General features: G+C 39.5%; 1 protein-coding gene across 2 annotated transcripts in view; it reads left to right on the forward strand.

The window, feature by feature from the left end:
• The window catches only part of fbxw7 (F-box and WD repeat domain containing 7), a 101,363-nt gene that overhangs the window by 25,246 nt on the left and 51,628 nt on the right, over positions 1-24,489 (forward strand). For both annotated transcript variants that reach the window (XM_026360116.1, XM_026360117.1), the window contains 2 exons: positions 8,995-9,243; positions 9,343-9,882. In XM_026360116.1, coding sequence (XP_026215901.1) covers positions 9,064-9,243; positions 9,343-9,882 — 720 coding nt within the window. In that variant the 5' untranslated portion in view covers positions 8,995-9,063. The remainder of the gene's footprint in view (positions 1-8,994; positions 9,244-9,342; positions 9,883-24,489) is intronic.

Here is a 24,489-nt window from a genome sequence, read left to right on the forward strand (position 1 = left end):
GCTCCAATTGGTAGTCACAGCTGCATGTGATGCACTTCACCCAAACAAACGGGTGGCGCAATAACAGCCCCAGTCATTTTTGCAATATCCACCTGAAAAGGGACTAATGGCAGTCGATTTTAGAGTGGATGTCTTTGCGTCATTAAACTCAGCCAGAATACTGAACAGGGTGGGCAGTGTGGTTACAAATTTACTTAGGTGCTGTGTGGTGACACACTAGACGTGGCATATTGTCAGATAAGCTCAGTGTAAAGACATTAATAGATGTTAACGGACCCAAATTTGCTCTGAGAAGGTCCACACTGTGCATACGTACAATGTCAGTTTATAGATTGCTAGCGAGTTACACTTAACATTTGTACAGATGGTGACACATACTATATATACATATTGCAAAAACACAGGAACCAGCCAAACTTTTAAGAACTTACGAAGGCACATGGTTTTAATGTTGTGGTTAATCTTTGCTCTGGGTCTCTGGGTGAGTCTCTCTTATGATGAGCAAAAAATGTTTTGCTTTGCTTGGTAACTTGATGCCACCTACTTGTAAAATTTATAAATCCCTCAAAGCTTTGAAAAATGCCTTCTTTTAAATGTTACCTTTGGTGGAATCTGTTGTTCTATTAGCTATTATGCGTAGTAACAATAAACCACAATACTTTTGTTATAGATTAATCTGCCAGGTATTTTCTTGTTTATCAAATCAGAATAGTTGTAAAATGTCAGGAATTAGTGAAAGATGTCAATCAGATTTTCCCCAGAACCCAAGGTCACCTCTTCCAGCGGATTGTACAAAAAATGTTTAACTGTAATACAAGATAGCAGTTTTCTGTTGCTCACTGAGGGAGAGAGGAGAGAAATGTCAGGCAAAAATACTGTGTGAGCTGAAAGGCACAGGTGCATACTAGCTAGGCTTCTGAAAACAACAGGAAGTTTTTCATTGTAGTTTTACTTTGTGATTTGGCTAGTTTTCAACATGGTTGGCAGCTGGATCTGCTGCAGATGCTGTGACGCACAGTTCAGAGATACACTTAAGATACTTTTAAAACCACGTGTTTGCATCAAAGATTGTATTTCTTGTCTGAGTTTTAACTTAGTCAACTCCTACCACATAGAGGAGATACACATTTTACACTCACACACACTTCATGACATATATTACTTATATTGTCTAGGGTGAATAACTATAGGAATCTATGGAAAAAGCAGCAGATCTTTAAATTTGAGAACTTTGAGGACCATCAGATATTTGACATTTTTACTTAAAAGGTTCAAATTAGAACCTGACCATCAAAATAACTGACAATTCATTCATTATTTCACTGTTCTGGCTTCAAAATACATGGAAATGATAGAATTACTGCGTCATAAGAAATCTTGGTACATATTGGCACTCTAAGTGCCAGTTTTTTAATCTTTTTTAAATGCAATTTAAATTTTCCATACTAATCAATATCAATATGTACAGTTTCTTATCTGATGCTAGCTTAAACACACACATCTAACTCTTACATCATGTGGAAAACCGGCTTTCTACTTGGTTTCTAAAATTTTCTGGTTTTTCATTGTCTTGGTATTGGTGGTGATGGGAGACAATGATTTACTGTCATTTAACACTATTGTGCCTGTGCTATTAATAGCCAGCTGCTGCAGTTCCTTTAGCTGAGCGACCATTCTCATTTATTTATTTATTTTTGTCAGCCTATCTTTGCCTTGCATTTATTACTGCCCCTTCCACTCATTATCTCTCCCTCCCAAGGCCTCTGAGCTTCATCAGGTCTCTGCTAAATGGTGCTTGTATTGTCCATGTGCATCATCGGGTTAAACATCTGCAATGAGGTGAGCAGGAAATATGCTGTATCGCCTAGGCCAGGACAGAAGTTGACACGCGAAGAAAATAAAAAGGATTGATATTAGAACTGGCACCAGTTGTAAACATATATATACACATAGTACCTACTATGTAATACCTTCTTTACCTACAAATACTGTAAATTGTTTGGGGAGAAATAATTTAATAACTGCAGATTTTAGTGTTTTTCCAATTCATAGTTGCATTGTGTTTATTTTCATCCTTTAAATTGTTCATTGTATTTCACTCATTATTAGAATGATCATCAAAGGCATCTTGGCCGCAGTGACAGGTTATTACCATAAAAATCCTGTCAGCTCTGTTATTGTCTTCTAAATGCTTACCCTGGACCCCTCCCCCTCGCTTCTTGATTGTATCCTGCTTATCAGTCCTTCTGGTGCATGCAGAGTGGCTTGGATTTCTTATAATATTCTGTCCATTGCTTCCTCAATTAATGGAACAACCAGGAGCTCGGATGTCATATAAGGGAAGCACTTTTATCGGCAAGTTGGAGGAGCTCAGTCTGAGTGGTTTACCGCTCGAGCTACGAGTGAGGGGGGGTAGTACAGCGGTGGTGGTGGTGGCAGCTCAGACGGGGGTAGCATCCTCACTGCACGGCAGCCGAAGGCAGTGGAGGCAGTGGAAGGAAACGGAAGGAAATTGTAGCAGACAAAAGGAGGCAGTGACAGACCCTGCTTTATGTGCATTATTTGCAAAATCAGGAGAAGGTGTTTTGTGTACTGGAGTGAGTTTGGCAAAAAGGGGCAGCTACAGCAGGAGGTGTGTGTCTGTTCAGCAACAGAAGTACAGCCGAAGGAGTAGAGTAAGTGAGAAGCAATCATGAGGTAAATGGACCGATACACTGTACTTTCCAACTCAGTTGCCTTCCCTGTGGATTAAGGTGAGCACCGGCATCTGTATTATGTTGACTGCAGAGAAAAGCAACCACATCTCAGTGACGGAGTACGTGTGGATAAACACCACGTGGAGCACATTACAGAAAAGGCATCAGCTGTGAGGACAACTGAGGGAATTCGACAAGGACCAGGAAGTGGTTGCAGCTTTTAGTCAGTCTTTCTCCCCCCCCCACACACACACATCTTCTAACCCCAGAAAATTGCCAGATTACTAATGAGCAAGTCGATGTGTGGCTGTGGCTGCAGCATCATCTCCTCTTTAATGAAGAGGCTGGGCCGCACAGCTTGCTGCTCGGATCTCCTCTCCTGCAGCCATACTTCAGAACAGCTGCAGCGACTGGCCACTGGCTGCCCACCTCAGCCAAAGGTAACCGAATGTTGATGCCCACTGACATATCCACATCTACCTCCATTTATGTGTTATCACCTATATGCAGGTCCTGGCAGTATATTGCCAAAAGCACCACATGTGAAGCATAAAGTACTTGTTAATCTGCTCTGGCTGTCTGAAACAATTTCTCAGGTTTAGCAACTGTGCTACTAGGGAGAGCAGCACAGTAATTGATTCTCTAATGGAATAGGTGATCTAATGGCTGTCTTGCTGCCTTGACAACAGCGGACTTTCAGCTTGCACACTCATTTAAATGGATGCCTTCAGTCTGCCTGTGGTTTACAGTGATTGCTGCCCCTCCTTAGCTGGAGAAAAAGCTTTTTCTAATGGAACAAATAGAAGCCAAACAACATTGTGCGCATTATGAGTGCCTATGTGCACGTGTCAGTGTGGATGAATGGGTATGACATTGCACTAGCGCTCTCTGTTTCATCGCTTGTTATGCACACGATTGTTTAATAGTTGGCTCGCACTGACTGGGATTTTAAGTTCCTCCTAGTGTCCACCTGGCAATTGGCCAGTCTCCTAGTAGTGGAGATTGATTCTTTTATTGTCCAAGAAAATGTATGCTCTCATGAGTAATGATAGAAATCCACAAAGGATAATGTTGTGGCATTATGGGCTGTTGCATGGCAACAATTCAAATGGACAAGGAATAATGAGTGACAGTTTTAGAGGAGGCGTAGTGCTTAGAGACACAACCTTAATGCCACTTTTATGTTTAGCAAAAGTCATTATTCATTGTGAAATGAATGTAAAATAGTGTTGTCCCTCTGTTGAGGTTTCACTTTCTTCCTTTGAGACATCACAGGGCACCAGCTTGAAATAGAGCCATCGATTAATACCCTGTGTACTGAACTGAAGCCGTAGAGGTTTTAACAAATGCTGAGTATTTATAGGATTACTGGACTAGTTGGCATCCTGGAAAATAGTTCATAATATTGTTTGTTTCCATGCAGAATATTCATTGTATCCTATTGGATTTTGTATTACATGTTGCAGTTTTTAAGGAGGCAGATATGATCCAGCAAAATGTGTCCTTCAGCTTTGAAGCTCTGTTATCGATTTGCTCAGTCTTCAGTAATGTCCCACTGTTAATATTTCAAGATTTTAGTGGAGCCACTATACAGCCACTGCTCAATCTATATCTGTTACTATGTGCTCGGCCAATATTTTCTCCACTCTCTCCCACTGTTCTATTAAGGTCACATTGGTGTGATTTATTGCTGCCATCTGGGGGTAGGGGGGGTTCAGCTCTTTTCTCTAATTCTTTTTCCTTTATTCAGTATTTCTAGTATTTCTAGAATTTCAAGTATTCTAGCTTGAAATGCTTGAAAGTCTTAAGTTATGTTTCTTCATGTTCAGACCTGAACATTGGTAGAATTTAGCCATTAAATAATTTAAGAATTTAATATATTATTGTTTTGTCTACAGTTATAGAAAACTGACTAAAATAGCCAGTTGTTTAAATATTAACATAACTCCTGGTATGAGATGAAACTATTTACACCCTATGAAGGCACCAAAATGATATGATTAATAGAACGTGATAAAGGGAGTTGTGCAAGTCGTAAACTAGGCAGAACTCTGTGTAATGGTAAAAATAAGCGTCTCTCCCTGCTTTTGGGTTTGGATGGAATCAGCAGTGATTGAGTGCTGTTGTTCAACACCACTTACAACTGTTGTAATGTAGCTCATAAACAATGTCTTACTGATTTGTAGTTTTGGTTTTCATTCCACAGCTGTAGGAAACTAGTTTGGGTGTCAGCGGTGTGGTGTGGCAGACAGGTTATCAGCTGCTCTCATGCTGTTTGTAGAAAGTTCACAACATACTTGTTGCCCACACATCACAGCATGTAGGGAACTGTGTCCAAACCCACCTAACAGAAGCATACTCTTGCTGAAGTGCCCCATGTTGAGTCTGTGGACAAGGCTAAAGTAAAGTCTGTGCACCACAGCTGTGGCTTTATCTGTGAAGTGCCAACTTGGCACAGCACGCTGAAGAAGTCCCAGCCCCCCTCCCGTTCAGCAGCTACCCCAGGGACTCTGGATGTAGGTTGCACTGCCAGATTAGTGGGCAAACATCATCAATGCTGGTCTGCTATATATAAAAATCTTTTGGTCTGTAAGCAGCATTGAAAATAACATGCTTAAGGACACAGTTAAGGAAAAGCTGTCTAACTTGGCATTCCATAAAATGGGTCAGCAAAAGACACAAATAGAGGTTTCAAGTTATTTGAAGGAGATGAATCTTTGTCTTAATATTTTTCATTGCCTACTTGGGCGCATCAGAGTCTGACAAAAATGTTGTGTATGTATATATCTGTTGAGGTTTACCGGTTAGTTGCATCTTAAAATCTATTAAATGGGACTCAATGGCATAAATGTGACTGCAAAGTGTATTTATTTTTTATATATAATTTACTAACTTCTTACACATACATCTGTGTTTACTCTCTGAGGCTCTCTGTCTCCCGGGCACCTGTGTCACCTGTTTGTTTCAGGAGATACATATTCACACCTGCCTTCCCCAGGTTCACAAACCTATTTTTGTTCACTTCACAGCTCTTGCAGCTCTTGACTAAGAATAGAGACTGATGAATGAAGCTTATGCATGCAATACCAATATAGACCATGCGCTGAGTTTTTGTTCACTTCAGTGTTGCTTAAATTTCACCTTTGCGTTTGCTATGCCAAAACATCAATTTGAATATTTTATAAGCTTCACAGGAGGAACAATTTTCTTAACTGTATGAGCTGCTAGTCTGAATGATTTCCATGCTTGCTGTTTAAGTGGCCATTTTGAGTGAAGGAACTGGATGGTGATCTGTAATATGATTAGAAAAACACTGAATTACTGAACTAACTGTTTCTCTGCTATAAATGCCATTTTTCATCAAGCTTATTGCCAAAAAATTAATCAGAAACGGCTTTGTCTAGTTTAATCGGCGTCAGGTTTTTATTGTGTGTCTGCCTCTCACCCTTTTTGCACCGCTCACAATTGTTTAGACAACAATAACGGTAACAAACAAATTTCATGCTGTGTTTAGGAAACTAATTAGGGAACCTTGGTTGTGCCGGTAAAAGCCAGGGACAGCTTTAGCTATTCATAGCCTTCCTCTTCTCAGCTCACAGTAATGAACTGGCAGTCCCGAGAGGTGGCTGTGCAATCTGAGATCGGTCTAATGCTTCCCACCACAGCACCGGGACTATACAGCAAAGAGGAGGAGACGCCTTTCAAAGAGGCCGGCGACTTTTTCCTCAAGGTCAACCCAAGTGCTTTGCACTGAAAAAGATAAAGTATGTGAGCCTCCCAAAACTATTTTCTCCCGTCATATGGAGTGCATTGAGGGGATTTAGGAGTGCAGCCTGCATAGCTGATTAATTTGTCATAGTTAAGATTAACTAAAGACCTCATGTGGGCATTGAAAGGGCTCATGAGCACATTTAAACGCTAGCCAAGATTATATAAAATACATGTATTCTCATATGATGTTTGACCTGCAGTGAACCTGACTGAATTGTTGACTGATAAACGGTTAAGCTGACAGTTGTGCCTCACAGCTATTAGCAGAAGCTTTTTGTCTTTGCTGTGGTCTTCTTTGAGAAATTACTGTAACATCACACCCTTTATGATGAGGGTCTGAATCACAGTGTACAGAGTTACGTGTCAGAGAGGAAATGTGTTTTCTATAATGACGTTTTAACTGCTTTGTAAGACACCACCAAGCAATCGGTAGTTGATGTATGTTTGTAACTTGTAGAATATCTGTACTTTGACTTACAAAACGTCCCTGCTGCTAATTTACGGCATATAGAGTTTTAGATTGTCTTAGAGCTGCACACGTATTGGTAGATGTCACCGATACTAAGGGAGGAGCTTCTGCGAATGCTACCTACTCATCCTGCTATCAGTTGGACTGGGCAAATCTACAAGTCACACATCCCACTTACCTTTATTTACATAAGCCCTTCTTGCCACTTGCATGTTGAGTCACAGCAATCTAATTTGTGATGAAATGTTGAGTATTTCAAGTTGCATGTGGTTTCAGAATTTGTGGATTTAGTTTATGTAGTTTTAGAGCATTGTAGATTTTAAAAATGTTCTTCATTATTAAACAGGCACAGACCAAAGAAGATAAAGGAGATAAAATGCCCGTAAAGCTGTTTCACCTCTCTTGTTTTGATCTTTGGTTCTGGACTGCTTAATTTGCCAGATGTCTGAAAGAGTTTTATGTACATAGGCAAGCATCACAATCTGTCTTTGTTGGGCATGGAAAGGTTAGGAAAAAACTTTCAAGCTGACTTGCAGGGGAGAGGAAATGTGAATATAATTTGAGTGGAGGGTAAAATGATATGAAACAAGGTGTGATTAATCACTGCTACTAGAAACTACTAGAAATATAGAAATATTAGTCTTGGGACTAGAAGTTGATGGTGACAGTAACTTTCAACAAATGTGATATGGCCCAGTTAAGAAATTTGTCACGATTGTCGTCATCATCATCATCATACTGAGCAGTGACTATTACAGGCAGTAAATTTCAGCTAAAGTACGAGAGCAGAGGAGACAAAGACCAGACTGCACACAGCAATAAATTATAGCAAATCCATATTTTCTGAAGTTCCAACAGACAAATCAACTTTAGATTCACGTTCAAAGGTTTTCCAGTTCTGAATCAGGTTTTGATTGGCCCACACTTGATTAGTGATAACAAATATACTAATCTTATTAAAGTTACTGGATATTGATGCATGTTGGTTTTCTTTATCTTGTTGTCATGGAGCTGTAACAGTTCATTTTTTACACAGTTCTAGAGCAATATAATAAATTTTTTCCATCTGAAAGAAAATACTGTAAGAGTGTGAGACCAGTGCATCCCAAGTTGTGATTTCAACATTGGTGTTTTCTTGATTGGCATGTCTGACATCAAGTCTGTGCTTGTTTCATTCCCACCGCCTCACTTCTATATGACCTCTGTCCTGTGTCTGAAAGTGTCATCTCTAATAGCTTAATATAACTGACTGCCTTTGAAGATCATGCATGCAGTGGCAATCCCGTGAGGGCTTTTTGGACAGGAAGAGAAAAAAACTCAATGTTTTGTTGGCGACAGACTGACACTGTTGCTGGATGCAGATTCTTGTCTGCATTGCTGCGCCTGTGGCTCTGTTTTAAGAAGGTGAAGCTGTCTCATTGCAGCTACAGCTCTGCATCCTCCGGTTTCACACGTATTGCAATTTGAGAGATTCCAGATGCAGGATATGCAACGTTTGTGTTTGTTCCAGTAGGTTTGCAGTCATAAACAGCATAAATCCATAGCAGCATCACAGCAAATTTAAAACATAAACATGTCTTTCATTTTCTAAAACCTTGTCTGTTACATAAATGTTAAGGACAATTGTTGGACAAGGTTCTGGTACATTTAAGCCATGTTTTGCTTTTGTATTTGACAGATTGGACTTTGTTTATTGGCTCTGTTGAAAGTTGGAACTCTAATAGCTCTCAAGGCTATTCTGCCCATCCATCCGCATGTGAGGTAGAGCATCCAACGCTGTGATCTGCAGCCAAACACAATCGTTCCCACCTTTTTTCCTTGTCATGCTGAGCTGCACAAGCGTGGTTCATAGAGCAAGTTTTATGCCCGTTATTTTAATTTTGAAGCAAGAATAGAATATGAAGATGGTGATTCATACTTTCTTTGAGCCTGTTTGTGTCGTCTTTTACTTATTATTCCATCTATTTAGGAGTTGAGTCAATTTTGATAGTGTAAATCTAAGACAACAATTAATATTAATTGCTCGTCCTTTATCTCCCTCCCTATTTTGTGTTGCAGAATGTCAAGACCTTCTCCTCCTCCGACAGCCTAGCGAAGGTCCAGGAGGTAGCAAGCTGGCTTTTGGAAATGAACCAGGATCTGCTGTCGGGGGGCAGCAGCAGCAGGCGGAGTCGGGCGCCGGGGGGTCCGGCAGTGCGAGGTAACGCCTCCTCCACAGCCCGGGCAACCCAGCAGGCGGCAGAGGAGGGTGATGAAGATGAGCACATGAACCGGGTAGTAGAGGAGGAGGAGGAGCTGCAGCAGAGGGTAAGGCCAAATGGCATAGCAAGTTATTTGGCAGTTGTAGAGAAACATTTGAAATATAAAGGTACATGTCTTAAGAGACATTGTATATTTGTTTCACAGCCTGAAGCGTCGCAGGTGGACGGTGACGGAGAACAACCATGGGCGCCCAGTGAGTCAGGAGCCAGCAATGGCCCTCGGGGAGATGAGGTAGGGGAGGACGAAGAAGAAGCCCCACCAAACGAAGTGAACGGAGGAGAGAAAGGAGCCAGATGGATGTGGGGGGCACAACAGAGACGGCTGCGAGGTCAGCCGCTGGGCGAAGAGGACGAGGAGGAGGAGGAAGAGGAGGAGAACAACAACAGCAGCAGCCACCAAGAAGAGGAGGAGGCAGAGGAGAGGACAGAGGGGGGGGAGGAGCAGGGAAGGGAAGAAGAGGAGAGGGAAGAAGGTGAGGAGGAAGAGGAGGATGAGGATGAGGAAGAGATGGACCAAGACAGTGATGACTTTGAACATTCAGTGGAGAGTGGGAGAGAGGAGGAAGAAGAGGAGGAAGGAGAGGGGGAGGACGGCCTGCGTTCTCCCTCTCTCAGAAACAATGTGTCTACCCCCAACAACAACCTGGACTCGGGTTGTACACACCAAAGCTCTTCCAACAACAAGGTAAGTTTTCACATTGCTACTTTAAACTGTGGTTTCATGAGGTCTGTGGAGTAGCTGGGATATTGTTTCTGTTTCTGTTGTTGTTGAAGTATGCTGAAGTCATTTTGCAATGCTGTTAAGCACCACAAACAAAATTCCATTCCACTCCTTTTCATTGGTGTGGAGACAAAAGTCTGAGAGGAGGGATATCCCAAAACTTGGAGGTACAAAGCCAAAACCATTTGCAGGCTAGGTACCTCTATACACAAATGCACTTTCAGAATAAGTTACTCAAAGTGTGGTGTTAGTGTTAGTACTTCACCACTGTGGAAAAAGTCCCCACAAAGTTCTGCACCACTCATATTTAAATCAGCAGCTCCCTCTTTTGGCATAACTGTGTTAGTGCACCCTTCAACAGGTAACTGCCACATTTCCACAGTGTCACAGACACAATAAAGATTTGAGTGGAGTGGTACTGCTATAAGAACATTTTACATTTCATATGATTATAGAACTCTAATCATTGATACAAGGCACGATGGATCCATGCAAATGCTAATGCTACCATTTAAATGTAGCAGCAGAAATTGAGAACCTTTTTCCTACCTTCAATTTACCACATTTTTTTTGAGTCCATGCCTCTGTTTCCTGTTCTTAGCTCCTGGTCCACCTGGTGTTGTCTTTTGTTACTTTATCCCATTTGCTTTAAGGTTTGAGCGTGTTGTGTATTCAGAGATGCTCTTCTACAAACCTTTGTTGTAACAAGTTGTTGTTTCAGTTACAGCTTTCTTTCAGCTTGATCTAGCCTGGCCTGTCTCCTCTTATCTCTGTCAACAAGTCTTTTTCATTCACATCTAGGGGAAGGTTTTGCATGACCATCCCTGTAGATAAACAGTTTCTTCCACAATTTGATGCTTTATTGGACTATCTTAACCAGGTCTACATGTCTGAATTCATTCAGTTGCTCCCATGTGATTGGCTGATTAGATACTTACATTAAAAAGCAGTGGTGTCATCTATCTAATAAAGTTGGCAGTTAGAGTGTATTTAAGTTCTAAAAGCTCCAAATTTGTGTAAGCTTAACAGAATCCTCTTAATGAGAGAAGTGACACTTCAGCCAAGTTATTAACTTGGGCATAAACAGCCTGGAGGCAAAGTGGTGTAAGACAGTTATTCAGCTGGTGAAGTTTTGCTTTTCTTAACTCTGAGGCCTGGGGACAAAATTGAAAAGGGGTATGTTTGGTCATGTATTTGCGGTTTTTATCGTGAAAACAGCCACTGTTTAATTTCAAAAGATGATAATTTTGATGAACTAAAGTAAACACATACTCTAGGCTACTAAGTGGTTTTCACAGCATTAATGTTTTTTGTGCATCATGTAGTTTTAAAGGATCTGTTATGTTTTTTTAATTAAAGCTTCTGATAACTAGCAGTTACTCTGAGTCTGGTTACGGGTGGTGGACATAGTTTTGATCCACTCACAAATTAAAGTTTGGTGTTATTAGCTTTGTCTTTGTAATGGAACGTTTTCAACCCTGCTGACCACTCTTTGTAGTGGTGTCTTGCTTGGCGACACTGCTCCTGTTCACAGATTATGGGGTTTAGAGAATGTTTTAAAACATGAATCATGAAACATCAGAAAGTTAGTTTTTGAATAGCAGAGTGAATTTTTTTTCTCCAGATAGTTATGAGTGTTTCTAACTCACTGAAAATTAAGGATCCTCTGGGAACCTTTAAATCAGTGTCTTCCAAAGTCCAACTAAAACTGAAACAAAAAGTGCCCTGTAGAAGTCTAAATGAGCTGACTGTTTCCCCCTCATATTTTATTAATTTATTTTATATAGTTTGCTCTATGAAATTCTATTATAATTATTCTTTTAAATTATAAAATCTGTGGCCCATGCCAAGTCTGAGATCAAGTCACTAGTAACTATGTTTCTTAAAAACTTTTTCACTCTAACTGATTTCTATGAATAACCTGGTTTACTGCATGTAAACCTAGTCAAAACTGACTGGAGACAATATATAACAAGTAAAAAGGATGGTAATTCTTCGAAATCTGTTTCACCAGAACCTTTTGTAGTATGTGATGGAGAAGAGACTGGACTGTACAAACACAATATCACCCAACAGAAATCAGTCTGCTTGTTTACTTCATTTATACACTGCCTGTCCAAAACAAAAAGAAAAAGAGTCACCACCTGGATTTAACTAAGCAACTAGGTAAGAGCCTCCCACTGGATAATTAGTGCATGGATGATTATTTTTCAGCTGCCAACAAGTTATTTAACCCTAACTGAACTGATGCAGTGAATAGCTTCTCATTTTTTAAACCACCATGTCCGAGGACACACCCTGTGGTCGTAGAAAAGATGTTAATCTGTTTGAGAAGGGTCAAATTATTGGCATGAATCAAGCAAAGAAAACGTCTAAAGAGATTGATGAAACTACTAAAACTGGGGTAAGAACTGTCCAGTGGATAAAGGTCATGTGGTATATAGTCCAGGTTTACTCTGTTCCAGAGTGATGGACGCATCAGGGTAAGAAGAGAGGAGGGTGAAGTTATACACAAGCCAGAGATGACATTCATATTTTGCAGTGTGCTTGTAATCCTTTTACATAAATTTGACCAACTGGTAAATCAAAGTAGTGACATCTCTCGTAGTAGACCTGTTTCTCATAACCTTTATCATTAGATCAATTAAAGGGAGAAAGTCTTATAAAGAAATTTAGAAGTTGCCTTCTTGACATAGTACACACTCGTTTACAACAGTCTAGGGTAGCAGGATCAGTTCAGTAGATGGTAATACAAGTTAATAAATAACCTACCTTCAAAATATGTATTTTGTGTACAAATTAAAATCTGTAGCAGGATCACACTCCTTAATGCAGGATTCGTCATCTCCAATTCCCCCCCAAAGTAATTCTGAAGTGTAATATTTGTGTAATTTAACAATGTTTTATACTATTGTTCCTTCTCCATAATACACCAGAGGCAACATCGAGGCCACCAGAGACAAACCTCCCTCCTCTTCCGACACTAATGACTGTCAGGCTGCACAGCATAGAAGTTTTATTATTGCAGCTCAGGAGCATGTGTCTCTGTTGCCCGGCACAGTTGTTTCCTGTATTATACTGTGTCATACCTGTGGTCTTAATATAGAGTGATGATATGTGTGTCCGAGCCTTTGATGCAGATACTGCCCTTGCTTATTTTGACCTCAATATAGCAGATACTGAATTTGAATTTCTCTCACCCTCACACAGCTGTCAGATAGGGTTGTCAGGGACTTAGTCACTGTGGTGGGCCAACTGGCTTTGATGCTCAATGTACACATTTTGTTCAGCAGTTAAAACTCCTGAACTAGTTTATACAGTAAATTAGGCCTTGATTAGTAGACCATGGTACTGCATGCTAGTGTATCACTACAAATAAAACATGCTGATTTAAGTACATTGTGCATTATATTTATAATCAACTTTATTAATCTCTGAACGGGCTGTGGGGTTGAAGGATCTCCTGTATCTTTCAGTCCAGCTTTTTTGAGTGAGGTGATCGTCCACTGTCCAGTGTCTCTATCTTTTTCTGTTTGTTTTTCTCCACCACAGCCTCCAGTGAGTCCAACCTTATTCCAGTCACTGAATAGGCTTTTTGCACCAGCTTTCTAGCATTCTTCTGTTTTATGCTGCCTCCCCAGCAAATTGCAGCTTAAAACAGCAAACTTGCTACTGTAGTTTGATAAAACATTTTGTAGCATCTTTCGGCAGACGTCTAAATACTAAGCTGCCTTAAAAGGAAAAGACATCTCTGCCCTGTTTTATATTGCACATCTGTGTGAAGTGAACGGTCCAACTTATTATTATAGTTATTTGCTACATATATTTGTTGCTTAGTGTTACCAGGAGCTGTAGATCTCATGTCCTTTGTGATAATATAATGAGGTGCTCTGACAGATAAAAGCCTGTATAAAAATCATGCTGTCAATGAAATGAAAAAATAGCTCACGTCAACTGAGTTTCACCTTTATTTAAAAAGATCAGTATTGACTTTAAAATTCAGAATTTATTTATCATGTGGTGCATCTGTTTTAGATACTTTTTTTAGTCAATAAGTAAACTTGTATAACATCTTTCACACAAATGTTAGCAAAGTGTTTCATGACAGTAGTAATGATAGTAGAAGACAGATCATCTAATGCACAACATTACCTAAATGTAACACAATCTTTTGGACCATGAAATTAGCATTTTGACAGCTGCAGCAATTGTCAGACAAGAGGGTTGTAGTGCAGGATCAGTACCCATGTTTGTATTAGGAATGTGTTTGTCAGTGTAGAGTTAGGTGAGATGTTGCATGCACTGCATGTATGGCAGAAGTGTAAAAACACAACTACTGCAGTAGATCTGTAAAGGTTTCAAGCTGAAGCAGAACTTATAATACCCTATAATATGATTATATTCGGCTGTGTGTGTCTTATCCTGTCATCAGTCTGCACAGATTGTGTTCCTGGGCTCCAGGTGCTTTGGGCTCAGGTCACCAGAATAACATGCATCTCCCCCTCTCCTTACTTGACTCCAGTGCCTTTTGAGCCTGTGCCAGTCGGTTGATACTCTGGGTCATGCACATCATTTAACTTCCTAAATTTTTAAACTACATCATGAATCAATATTTTAGCTGTGCTTTTACATCCCCGTCAGGCCTTATGTGCCTTGAGTTGGGTTAAAGCCTCAGTCAGATTTACATTTTGAGCAGATGCCTTTCTATTCAGAGGCACTAAAGGGGCACGTACCACATGCTTTTTTCACGTGTTGAATGACGGCTAACAGAATATGTTGCTGGGTTAACATGAGACTCATAGGAAGCAGGTGTTTATCTGTATACTGTGTTACATTGGTTCATGGGAAGGTGGGTTATTTGACATTGGTACGTGAGAAAAATGTTTGAGGTTGTTTAAGGTAAGTGTTGACCACATTACAAAAAACTGTTAATGCTACCACATTCAATGGAGATTACTTCTTACATGGTTTCAGACATTTGATAAATAAGAAGTGTTGAATACATTTCAAATATTTCAATACCCCTATGCTGTGGTTTAGTGCATTTAACAAAACGTGCCAACATTATATGTCTTTGTTATTTTGTCCAAGTGTAAAAATTTAATGTTACTGCTCTGCTTTACCAGCTTTTAAATGAACCATTTTTTTAAGCAAGAGTATTAAACACATTTGTTGCATAAAACATATGTTTCCACACCATAACCAAATCTAACTCTATAAATTAAATTATGTAAATGTGATGTTTTTTTTTTGTTTTTTTTTTTATGTGGTAAGAATAGTCTGCAACATGTTCTGCCCATTTTAGGCTCCTTTAGCACGCTGACACCTGCCCATCTTCAAATTAATTTAAACAGTCATGACCAGTGACTACTGCATTATGTGATCTCACACGATTAGATGTCTCATAATGACTCATAAGAGCCCTTTGGAGGCAAATCTGGATCTGCTATGATAAGGCAGAGCAGGAGGGCACAGTGAGGGCAGAGTGCACTGACGTTTACGAGACTGGCTGAAAAAACACTGATGATCTGCTTTATAAGAAGTTGTCTGGGTGATTGATATGATAACTAACTGTAGTTTTGGTTAAAGAGTTTCAGTTTTACACTCGGGTGAAGTGGATAGTTTGACAGACAAAATGTTTGCAGAAATCTTCATCAGAGCATCATTGCATTCTTTCTATTACCCATTGTTGCTCAGGTGTCCATATACTTTCTCCACTTTATGTTGCATATTATCACATTTACAAAGGCAACTACAAAACTTCAAACACCCACATGAACATGGATTTTTTGGATTTTTGAAGCGACATTTAAAGAAAGGGCGGCTGCTTATGCTAGTGCTTGTGGGTTAACGGCCTTCGGGGACATGATGAATTATACAAGGCTGTATTTCAGCAATAGGCACAGAAATAATATCCGAGTAATGTATCTGAACTGTGGACATATAAACTGGTCTACTGCAGACTGAGTGAGATTTGAATGAGTAATAATTACTAGTCAGGTAAGATGTTATTACTTGGAAACTTGGAGAATTTAAAATACATTCTTTACACACACATTACTACTCATTGCTACTAATTAAATGTTTTTCCAAAGAAAAGGCAGCCTGCTTTTTGTAGGTGGAGTCTCCCACACACTGGCCTTGTCACACAGGCAGAGATGAGCCACAAAGGACCACTGTTCTAATCCACCCACATAAAAGGAACTAGTTTGAGTCACTACCAACATATATTGACAACAGTTTTTAACTGAAGCCCTCATTATAAACTGATACACCTCCACTCGTCCACTGAATTGATTATTGCTCAGCAGTTTCCCATTATTATCCCCCCCTCAATCCTAAGGTGGCGATTTTCACTCTTGCTCATCCATCTTTGTTAACAAAGTTTAGATCTGACATTATTAAGACAATGAGTCACACGCAACTAACAAAAAAGGTTGACTATATTCCAAGATTTATTTCTGTTGTTTTTCTTGAAGTTAGAATGGGCAAGAGGGAGAGTGACAATGTGACATATTAACAAACTACCATGAGACACACTTGTATCATCATCACCAGTTAAGCCACAAGTTGAATGTACAAAAACAAAATTAGCAAACTTCAAGTTTGTCATAAGCTATATTTAACTTTAACTTTCTTTTAATACATCACCTCATGGGAGCTTTCTTTGTGGGTCTGGGCTTACGCACAGCCACTGTGTGCATACACCTAAATCAAGGAATAGAAAGAGTCATAAGTGCAGCAGCAGCAAGACCTGATCGCTCACTGACTCCCCTGTAGCTGATACTTGCATTTGATGGATTTACCCAATAAAACTACAGGCATTTTTTTATCTGTGCTGCTAGGAAATAAGCATTTTAAGCATATCTTTGTATAAAAACACAAATGTTGTGCTAATAAATGTCTAAATGACCAATAATAGGCTTATATTATTACCTAAAGTAGGCCTTATAGAAAAACTACTTGGAAAGACTTGTTTGTTTTCCAAATGATTGAGCATGTGCATGTGTGCTGACACTGAGTGCTGTGTAGATGTTACATGTGTGAGGCCACCACTCTTGCCTGCTCAGCTTGTGTTGTTTTTGTCAGCAGCTTTTAATGCTTTAGAAGGTAATGACAAAGAAACGTGGACCAGACGGATTTGGCTTCAGACAGAAATACAGTTACATTATAGCCTCTGCAGTGGCAATACCGCTGTCTTCAGCTGCAACCATATTAGGGGAGCAGAGACAGGTTAAAGAGCTGATTAAGTTTTCTTATGAATTCTGAAATTATGTTTGGGTTTATTGCTTTCTGCAGCTTCATTCCATTTGTTTATAAGAAGTCTATTGAATGTGTTATTTATTAAGTTCCCAGCATTGCCACTTTATACAATGTAATCTTATGTTTCTATCACAAAATTATCTTCTCTATAAGCATTTCATGGCATGTTGCTCTAACGGGGAATGTAAAGGCAGGGTTGTTGTGTCAATCTTTAACACCAGAGGGAGACATTGTTTTTTCAAGTCATATTCATACAGTAAACTTTGGCTCACAGCTTGTGAGTGCTTGCTGCAGCTGTGTCCAGAATGAATCACAGGCTTTACCTTGTAATGAACTGTTGCTTGCCGTATGTGGATGCTGTCCAGCCACATGGTCAAGTGAGTGAGCGTTAGTTGTTGATGTTGTCTAACAATGCCTCTAGTGTTTGGCAGAGGTTGGAGATTCATTGTTGGCTGATGCAGAGACAATGTGGGGATAAGAGAATAATTTAGTGATTTTTTTATTTTTTTTTTGTTTTGTTTTGTTTTACTGAATTCACTGGATGCATGTCTGACGCTACTTTTCTTCCTTCCGTTATCATTAGATTGAGACTAGGATGCAGTAAGAACATCTTATTTATCAAGTCCATAAGGAACTTATCTGTTCATAAAGTTTATGTTGTTGGACTGTAAAAAATGGTTTATATTTAGATATAAGTGATCACAGGAAGCAGAATTATTGTATGCAGTTGCAGACACAATTCCCCTTTATACTTATTACTGTAATCTACACAAATACTGTGTTTTGTCCTTTTAGGATCTTGTAATTTTTCTGTGGATTGATATCAGAATGGTACTTTAAGGCATGTTGATTTAATGCCTGAAGAAAAACAGTTCTTCGCACTACACTTGCAAAAACCTGCAGTTTTTCACTTTGAAACGGCCCATATCTCCAGCCATGCCCTGTCATGTCAGCGGCTTTGAAATGTTGGGAGTGATAAGCGTACTGCACTACTAGAAGCCAAACATTCTTGACCTCTGGCACTGCAGCAGTCTAGGGATCTCAATTTAGGGATTGCAAACTCATCGACCAGGCAGTAATGCTGCTGCACAGTATTAAAAGAAAGCAGACAAAATAATTTGCTACTGTAATAGTGTTGTTAATGTAGCAGTGTTATGAATTGGTACAGCAGAAACTTTGTCACCATAAAAAGTATTTCCAAAGTTGTTTTCAGTCTGTGGTTTTATGCCTGGCATTTGTCCTGTTCGTTTGAGTAGTTTCTTATTACTGTAATGTTCATGGGGGGGTTTTATAATTCTAGATTCATACTACAAATCTGCTAAGATATTCTCATTGATTTTTTTTTTTAACACGTTCATTTCTGGATCCTTTTGATGTACAATCATTGCATATAATCCAAGGTTAAATATGTTTTCAGGGTGGTTTGCTTTGAGCTGGTCGTGTTGTAGCAGATTGGAACGGTGTGTCTGTCACATAGCTCGATGGCCTAAGATTAGTCTGAAACTCAAGTAACCTCTACAAGGCATGGGATATGTCAGAAACAAATAGCCGTTCTCAGGTTGTTGCTTACTGCATTGTCAGTCATGGTTTGTGACGAGACGATCGTTAGAGTAAATTAAATTAGAAATAATTAATTCTCGGATATTGGATAATATCTGTTCAGGTGAGATACTTTTTATCTTGCAGAGAGGAAAATAATATTATGTCTGTGGAAGTACACTGCGTTCCAGCATTCAAGTTTTACTAGTACATTTGCTGCTTTTCAATCCAGTGTGCTAAAGGACAGAGGTGCTTTTGGGCACTCAGAAATGTAAAACCAAGTCCAGTTTGTGCAAGTTGCATCATGTTGTCCTGGGTTTTCTGTTCAAAGCTGTCATTAATATTCTTTCTGTGCCTGAGTTGGAATCCAAAAATACCTTTGAGAAACAAACTACAAACAACCTTTACCAACAACTGACCAATGGCAATATGACGTTTTGTACTTGGCGTGGGTGTCATAATATTTTCTTTTGCTTGTGCTGAGGCGAAATATGAAAACAAGACAACAGTGAACGAAATGGGTGACAACCCTTTAGCCAGCCTAAATATCCAGTCAAAGAGTCCAATGCTTCTGCTGTTAGCTCAGCTTGTTCAATTAGCTGAACAGCTGCCACCAGGTCACCAACTTGATCCAATTGTACTAAACATACAGTAAAAACTGAGTGCTGGTCAGTCACAAACACTCAATGGCGTCCGACGGCTGACTATTGACCTGCTGTCTCACAGCCCTTAGTGTAATCTGATGGATGTTCTGGCACCGTAATCCTCCTCAAACAATAGTGGATGTGAGAATAGAAGAGAGGTTAAGCCTTGTAGGTCTTTATGTTACCATGTGCTCGCATATTTAAATGCTAACAGTAGAAGATGTCTCTCATTTTATGTGTACATATTCAGTAGTCATTGTAAGCAGTGTTGTGCTGAATCTTATGTGGAAGAAACGTAAATGTATAAATATTTTTTCACCTCCCTGCTGCCGCATCACTTGTAGCGCCTACACACCTTGTTCTATTCACACATTTGACATTAGCTCTTCATTTAATGTAATGAATTCTTCAGCCTTTTCTGTTTGTTGCTGCATGTGAAACTCTTTCATTGACATGAAAGTCTCTCCATCTTGACACTAGGTCAAGTGAATCCTGTTTTGCATGCATTGGTCACACATACATTGGACAGCTCTGTGATTGTGGTCTGGAATATCCTCAGTCTGTTTACTCACATAGATGGTTACTGACATTTGTTAACGCCTTGGTTTATGGAACAGACAAAAAGATTTATCATAATACAGATCCTAGGTGTAAGGTTAATGTTGACAAATGTGATTCAGGTGAGTGCATAGCAATTTGTTATTTTGTTGTCTGCTGACAGTTTTCATGGGGTAAATTGAACTGGGTTGGGTGATGATGTAGACTACTAAGTTGGGAGGACCAGAAGGGGGTTGGAGAATGACCACAATGAGGAAGCTCCCTGGACACGTGTGCTGCGTTGGGCGGCATTCCACTGCTAAGGGGTCATGAGAGCAAATTCTACAGTGCCTGTCTGAGGGAGGAGAGACTGAGTTGGTCCATCCTGTTTTCAGGCCCTGACGCAGCTGCTCCGCCTGGCTTTGGCGCAACAGTGACCTCACACCCTAGAGATATTTTAAAGGATGCCAGTCAGCAGGCAGATGAGTTGTGAGTAGGTAGGTGCATAGGCTGAAAAGCACAGTATTGATCCATCTGCACAATGGTTGTGAGGTCCAGGGAAGATTGTACTTTCATTTAAGACAAGTTATCTGTTTACAACATTGGTCGGCTAGCTTTCAGTGCTCCTTCTGGGATATGATTCATTAGATGGCCTCTTTTGCAATGCTGCGGCATTGCCCTATTCCCCGTTTTTCATCTTCTGGTGCCCGGAGAAAGACACCAAATGCTGCCTGTGAAAAAAAGAAGACTTTGCACGTCCCACTGGAGAGCCAGGCACTCGACCTGGCAGACCCCAAGGACGCAGTCGCTGAGCCGTTACCGCCCCAGAAAGTACTCAAGATATTTAGCATCAACATCATTGCTCAGGGTTTGCCCTTCTGCCACAGACGCGTGAGTATTATACCTATCAGTTTAGTTGTACAGTTGGTTTTGGTTGAAACACATAACCTGAAAATGTCAAAGGTCCTTCTAGTCTCTCACCCCCTTTCACCGTGGTTGCTTTGCGACTTGCTTTACTTCGTTTCGTCAGCAGTGTACCATTCCCTTTTTACATTAGTGCCAAATTAACCATTTGCACTTATTCTGAATTGAATTTATATGAAGTGTCACCCATATTAATGTAGTTACAACACAAATGTTGGTAGTTTTTCTAATTTTTATCTTTTGTAATTGGTGTCTTTAAATCATAGTTGACTTTTACTGATTTCTAGGTATACCTTATAGAGCGATCAGTCCATTGGTATTGATAAGAATAGATCTTTCTTTTTTTTTTTGTCAGACTAACATTAGTTATTTCAATACACTTATAGATAGGTTTGTTTGCCATGGCTCCACCCATGGCAGATGACCGCTACCATCATATAACCTTAAAAAGGCCTTCGCCAATGAGCCTATTTATAGGGTAGGTGTTTAAATGACAATACAAATAAATTAAATGGACAGAAATCATGAAAAAAGAATTTTGGATTTGTAATTTTTGAGAAATTGCAAAGGACAATTGTGAATGTTGTTAGTACTTTTTAAATAATCGAATCATTGATGATGACGACATGGGATTTTATATACAGTACTCTATCTTGCATACAAATTAAATAAATAGCCTTATATCTCAGTGTCATCTGTCATTGTCAGTAAAGAGGTTCTAACGGTTTGATTTATGACAGGTAGTGATTCAACTTAAATAAATTGTTGATGCCAACAAATGCTGCCCGTTTGGTATTTGTTAATATGCAAGAACTGTACGTCTGCAATTTGTAATCCTTGTTTGTTCCTTAAAGTTAAAGGTTGAAGCAGTTCCAACCAAAACATCAGTGCTCCCGAACTATGACATTAATAACTTCCTTCTCTTCAAATTAGGTTGCAAGAGACAAGCTGTAACCGTAACAATGCTCGCATTAAAAGTTTCCTTTGACATTCCTGCTGAATTAATTCTGCATAATGCACAATATGACTTGAAAGTTAATCAAATAAGACTCCCACGTCAAGTAAGATGCTTACAAAATGCCCCAAGGCAGTATTTGAAGGACATAAACTTATTTAGCTGCCATGTTTCTCCTCCTTTAAGTCTCTGCAGGTATTGTCACTGGCAGTGGTAATACAGAAAAAAAAACAACCCATTAAAGTCTGTAATAACAAAATAATTCAGTCTTTTATTTAAATTGTCTTTATGGTAAATTATATTGGAAATGTCACTGAAATGAATTGCTGCATAATTTTAGGTTTGTTTAGTCAGTATTTGTGCGCTCATCCAGGCTTTCTGTCAAGTGCTACGTGTTCTTCATTTGTGCCCAAGGTGATTATTAAGGACTTTATATTTATTATGACCAGCCAGGATTTAATAGGCACTTCACTTGACAGTCCTGACAAGTTAATACAACCACATTTAAGCTACAAACCCTGGCAATCTTGGCGGAGGGACGCCAGCTGTTTTTTTGTGGCTTAATTTGACCCCTGAATTATAGTGCTGCTGACAGCATTTCCTAAATCAGATCATCAGAGATATGAAAGATAGGCAGTTAAAAATATCATCAACCAGTCTCAAAATTTTGAGATGGGGTGAGGAGAAATTATCGGACAAAGATTAAAATAGAAAATAAAGGAATATGTTATAATGGTTCTGGAGCGTCAGCTCGCCTGTTCTTGTTTTTGGTTTAGTGTTTTTTTTTTTCTTCCTCAGATCAAAGCAAGCTATGTTAACCAGCATTTCGACACAAAAGCTCTATTATGGTGATTTAGATTTAATTAGTGCTGTTTATGTGCTAGTTATACAGTGGGTTCAAAGGATAAACTGAGATATACCACAGCAGGAGGTTTCTTTCCACAGGCTTAAAAAAATTTCAGTCAATAAGATGTTATATTATCTGTAACTGCAGCCATACTTTTACTTATTTTGTAAGGCAGACATTATTATTATCTGCTAAAGATCACCTGCTAACATTGATACTGTTAGCACACACAAGTTTCTAAATTTCAATAAAAGTTGTATGTGTGTAATGTATTTTATTTATGTGGCAAATGAGCTGTTCCATGCTCATAAGAGTTGAAATACATCAGAAACAGCGATAAAGGGATGCATTGGTTAACTTGTTTTTGGTATGATGTAAATTGCTTTAACTATTATGCGAGAAAGAACTGCAGAAAAGCACAACTTGATTTTTTTCTAGGCTTTAAGCTCAAGTGTCCCCTGCCACTAACAAGACAGTGGCACCACCAAAATCCAGATTTTACTGCCTATTTAAATAATAAAAACAGTCGAAGTTTAAAGTTTATCTTGCTGGATGAACTGAATTGAAGGTTGCACAGATCCAGTTCATCGAGTTGTTGCTCTCATTGCTCTTTGCAGAGCAGAAGCCACGTGGGCTCTGCTGTGCATATGGCAGCTGTCTTCATTGAATGGCATAGCTGGGGTTTCTTTGGGTCCCTACGGTATGGTAGAAGTTACGTCGCCTGAAAATGTCTCTTCAGAGGGAACAAATGATGCTCTAAAATACATTTGTATGCTGCAGATTTTTATTTAGAGGTTGGATCATAATTTTAAGGACAGTTTTCAGGGGTTGTATTACCAGCGTTATCCATCTGACATTTTTTTGTGAATGAACATGGACATAGGAGCCTTGAGTGAGACAGTTCTGTGTTCTGTACAGTGTCTACATTATCTCTTGAGAAACTCCAGATTAACTTTAACGCTGTGCCAAATAAAAACAGTCTTGGGTTAAATTTCCAATTCAAATATGACCATGAGAATCCATGCTGTACTTTCAGAAGGCAGAATGAGTATCCAGCTGTTACAGGAGATGGCAATCAGTATATAGAACATTAACAGCAGGACACTTTAGTTGTGGTATTACTTTTCTCACTCGCCACACCCTGCACTTAAAGCCTGTTGAGTAAGGTGATCTGGACTTGCCCATAGCAGCTATGTCTGTATCAACTACTATCAGCAGGATGCATTTGCTGTTTGAGCAGGTGGTGCGGGTGTGTTGCAACGTTCCTAAGCAAGTTTTCCTACAGGCTTAGGGTTTCCTGTGGTTTTCTATGTAGGCAAATTAATTAGAGCCACACATCTAGTGATATTTATTTCCTTTTTGGTCCCTTTATAACTTTTGCTTCATTTATTATGTTTTCTCAGTCTATTAGGTTACGACTGTGAGCTGTGGTTAACCTGGTGGCCCACTGGTCCAAGACACTTTTGTATCCGTCCAGGGACACATATTTCTTCCTTCTGTTATAGTGTTTCTTGTATCCGCTGCATAATTAAGACAGATATAAAGAAATCTTAATAACAGCTTATATGCACATTACTACAAATAATGCTATCTTATTGATGTGTAGAGAAACATCAAAACGCCTTCTGTCTCTGTTTAATTGGTGTCTATTTTTGAGAACATATGCCTGGATACACTGAGGACGTACATGGTCACTTTCGATTTGAGTTGTCCCTGGCCGGTGCGCTACGTGACAACTAGAGTGACATGATACCGCACTGGATCCCTAAACTTGGAGGTCAGAGGATCTAGTGTTACTCATCTTTATCAGAACCTTGGTTTCACCTTCAAATTCATCTATTTTTCTTCGTTCTCAATCAAAA

This window comes from Anabas testudineus, chromosome 1 (assembly GCF_900324465.2).
Source record: "Anabas testudineus chromosome 1, fAnaTes1.2, whole genome shotgun sequence".
In the NCBI taxonomy this organism is placed as follows: domain Eukaryota; kingdom Metazoa; phylum Chordata; class Actinopteri; order Anabantiformes; family Anabantidae; genus Anabas; species Anabas testudineus.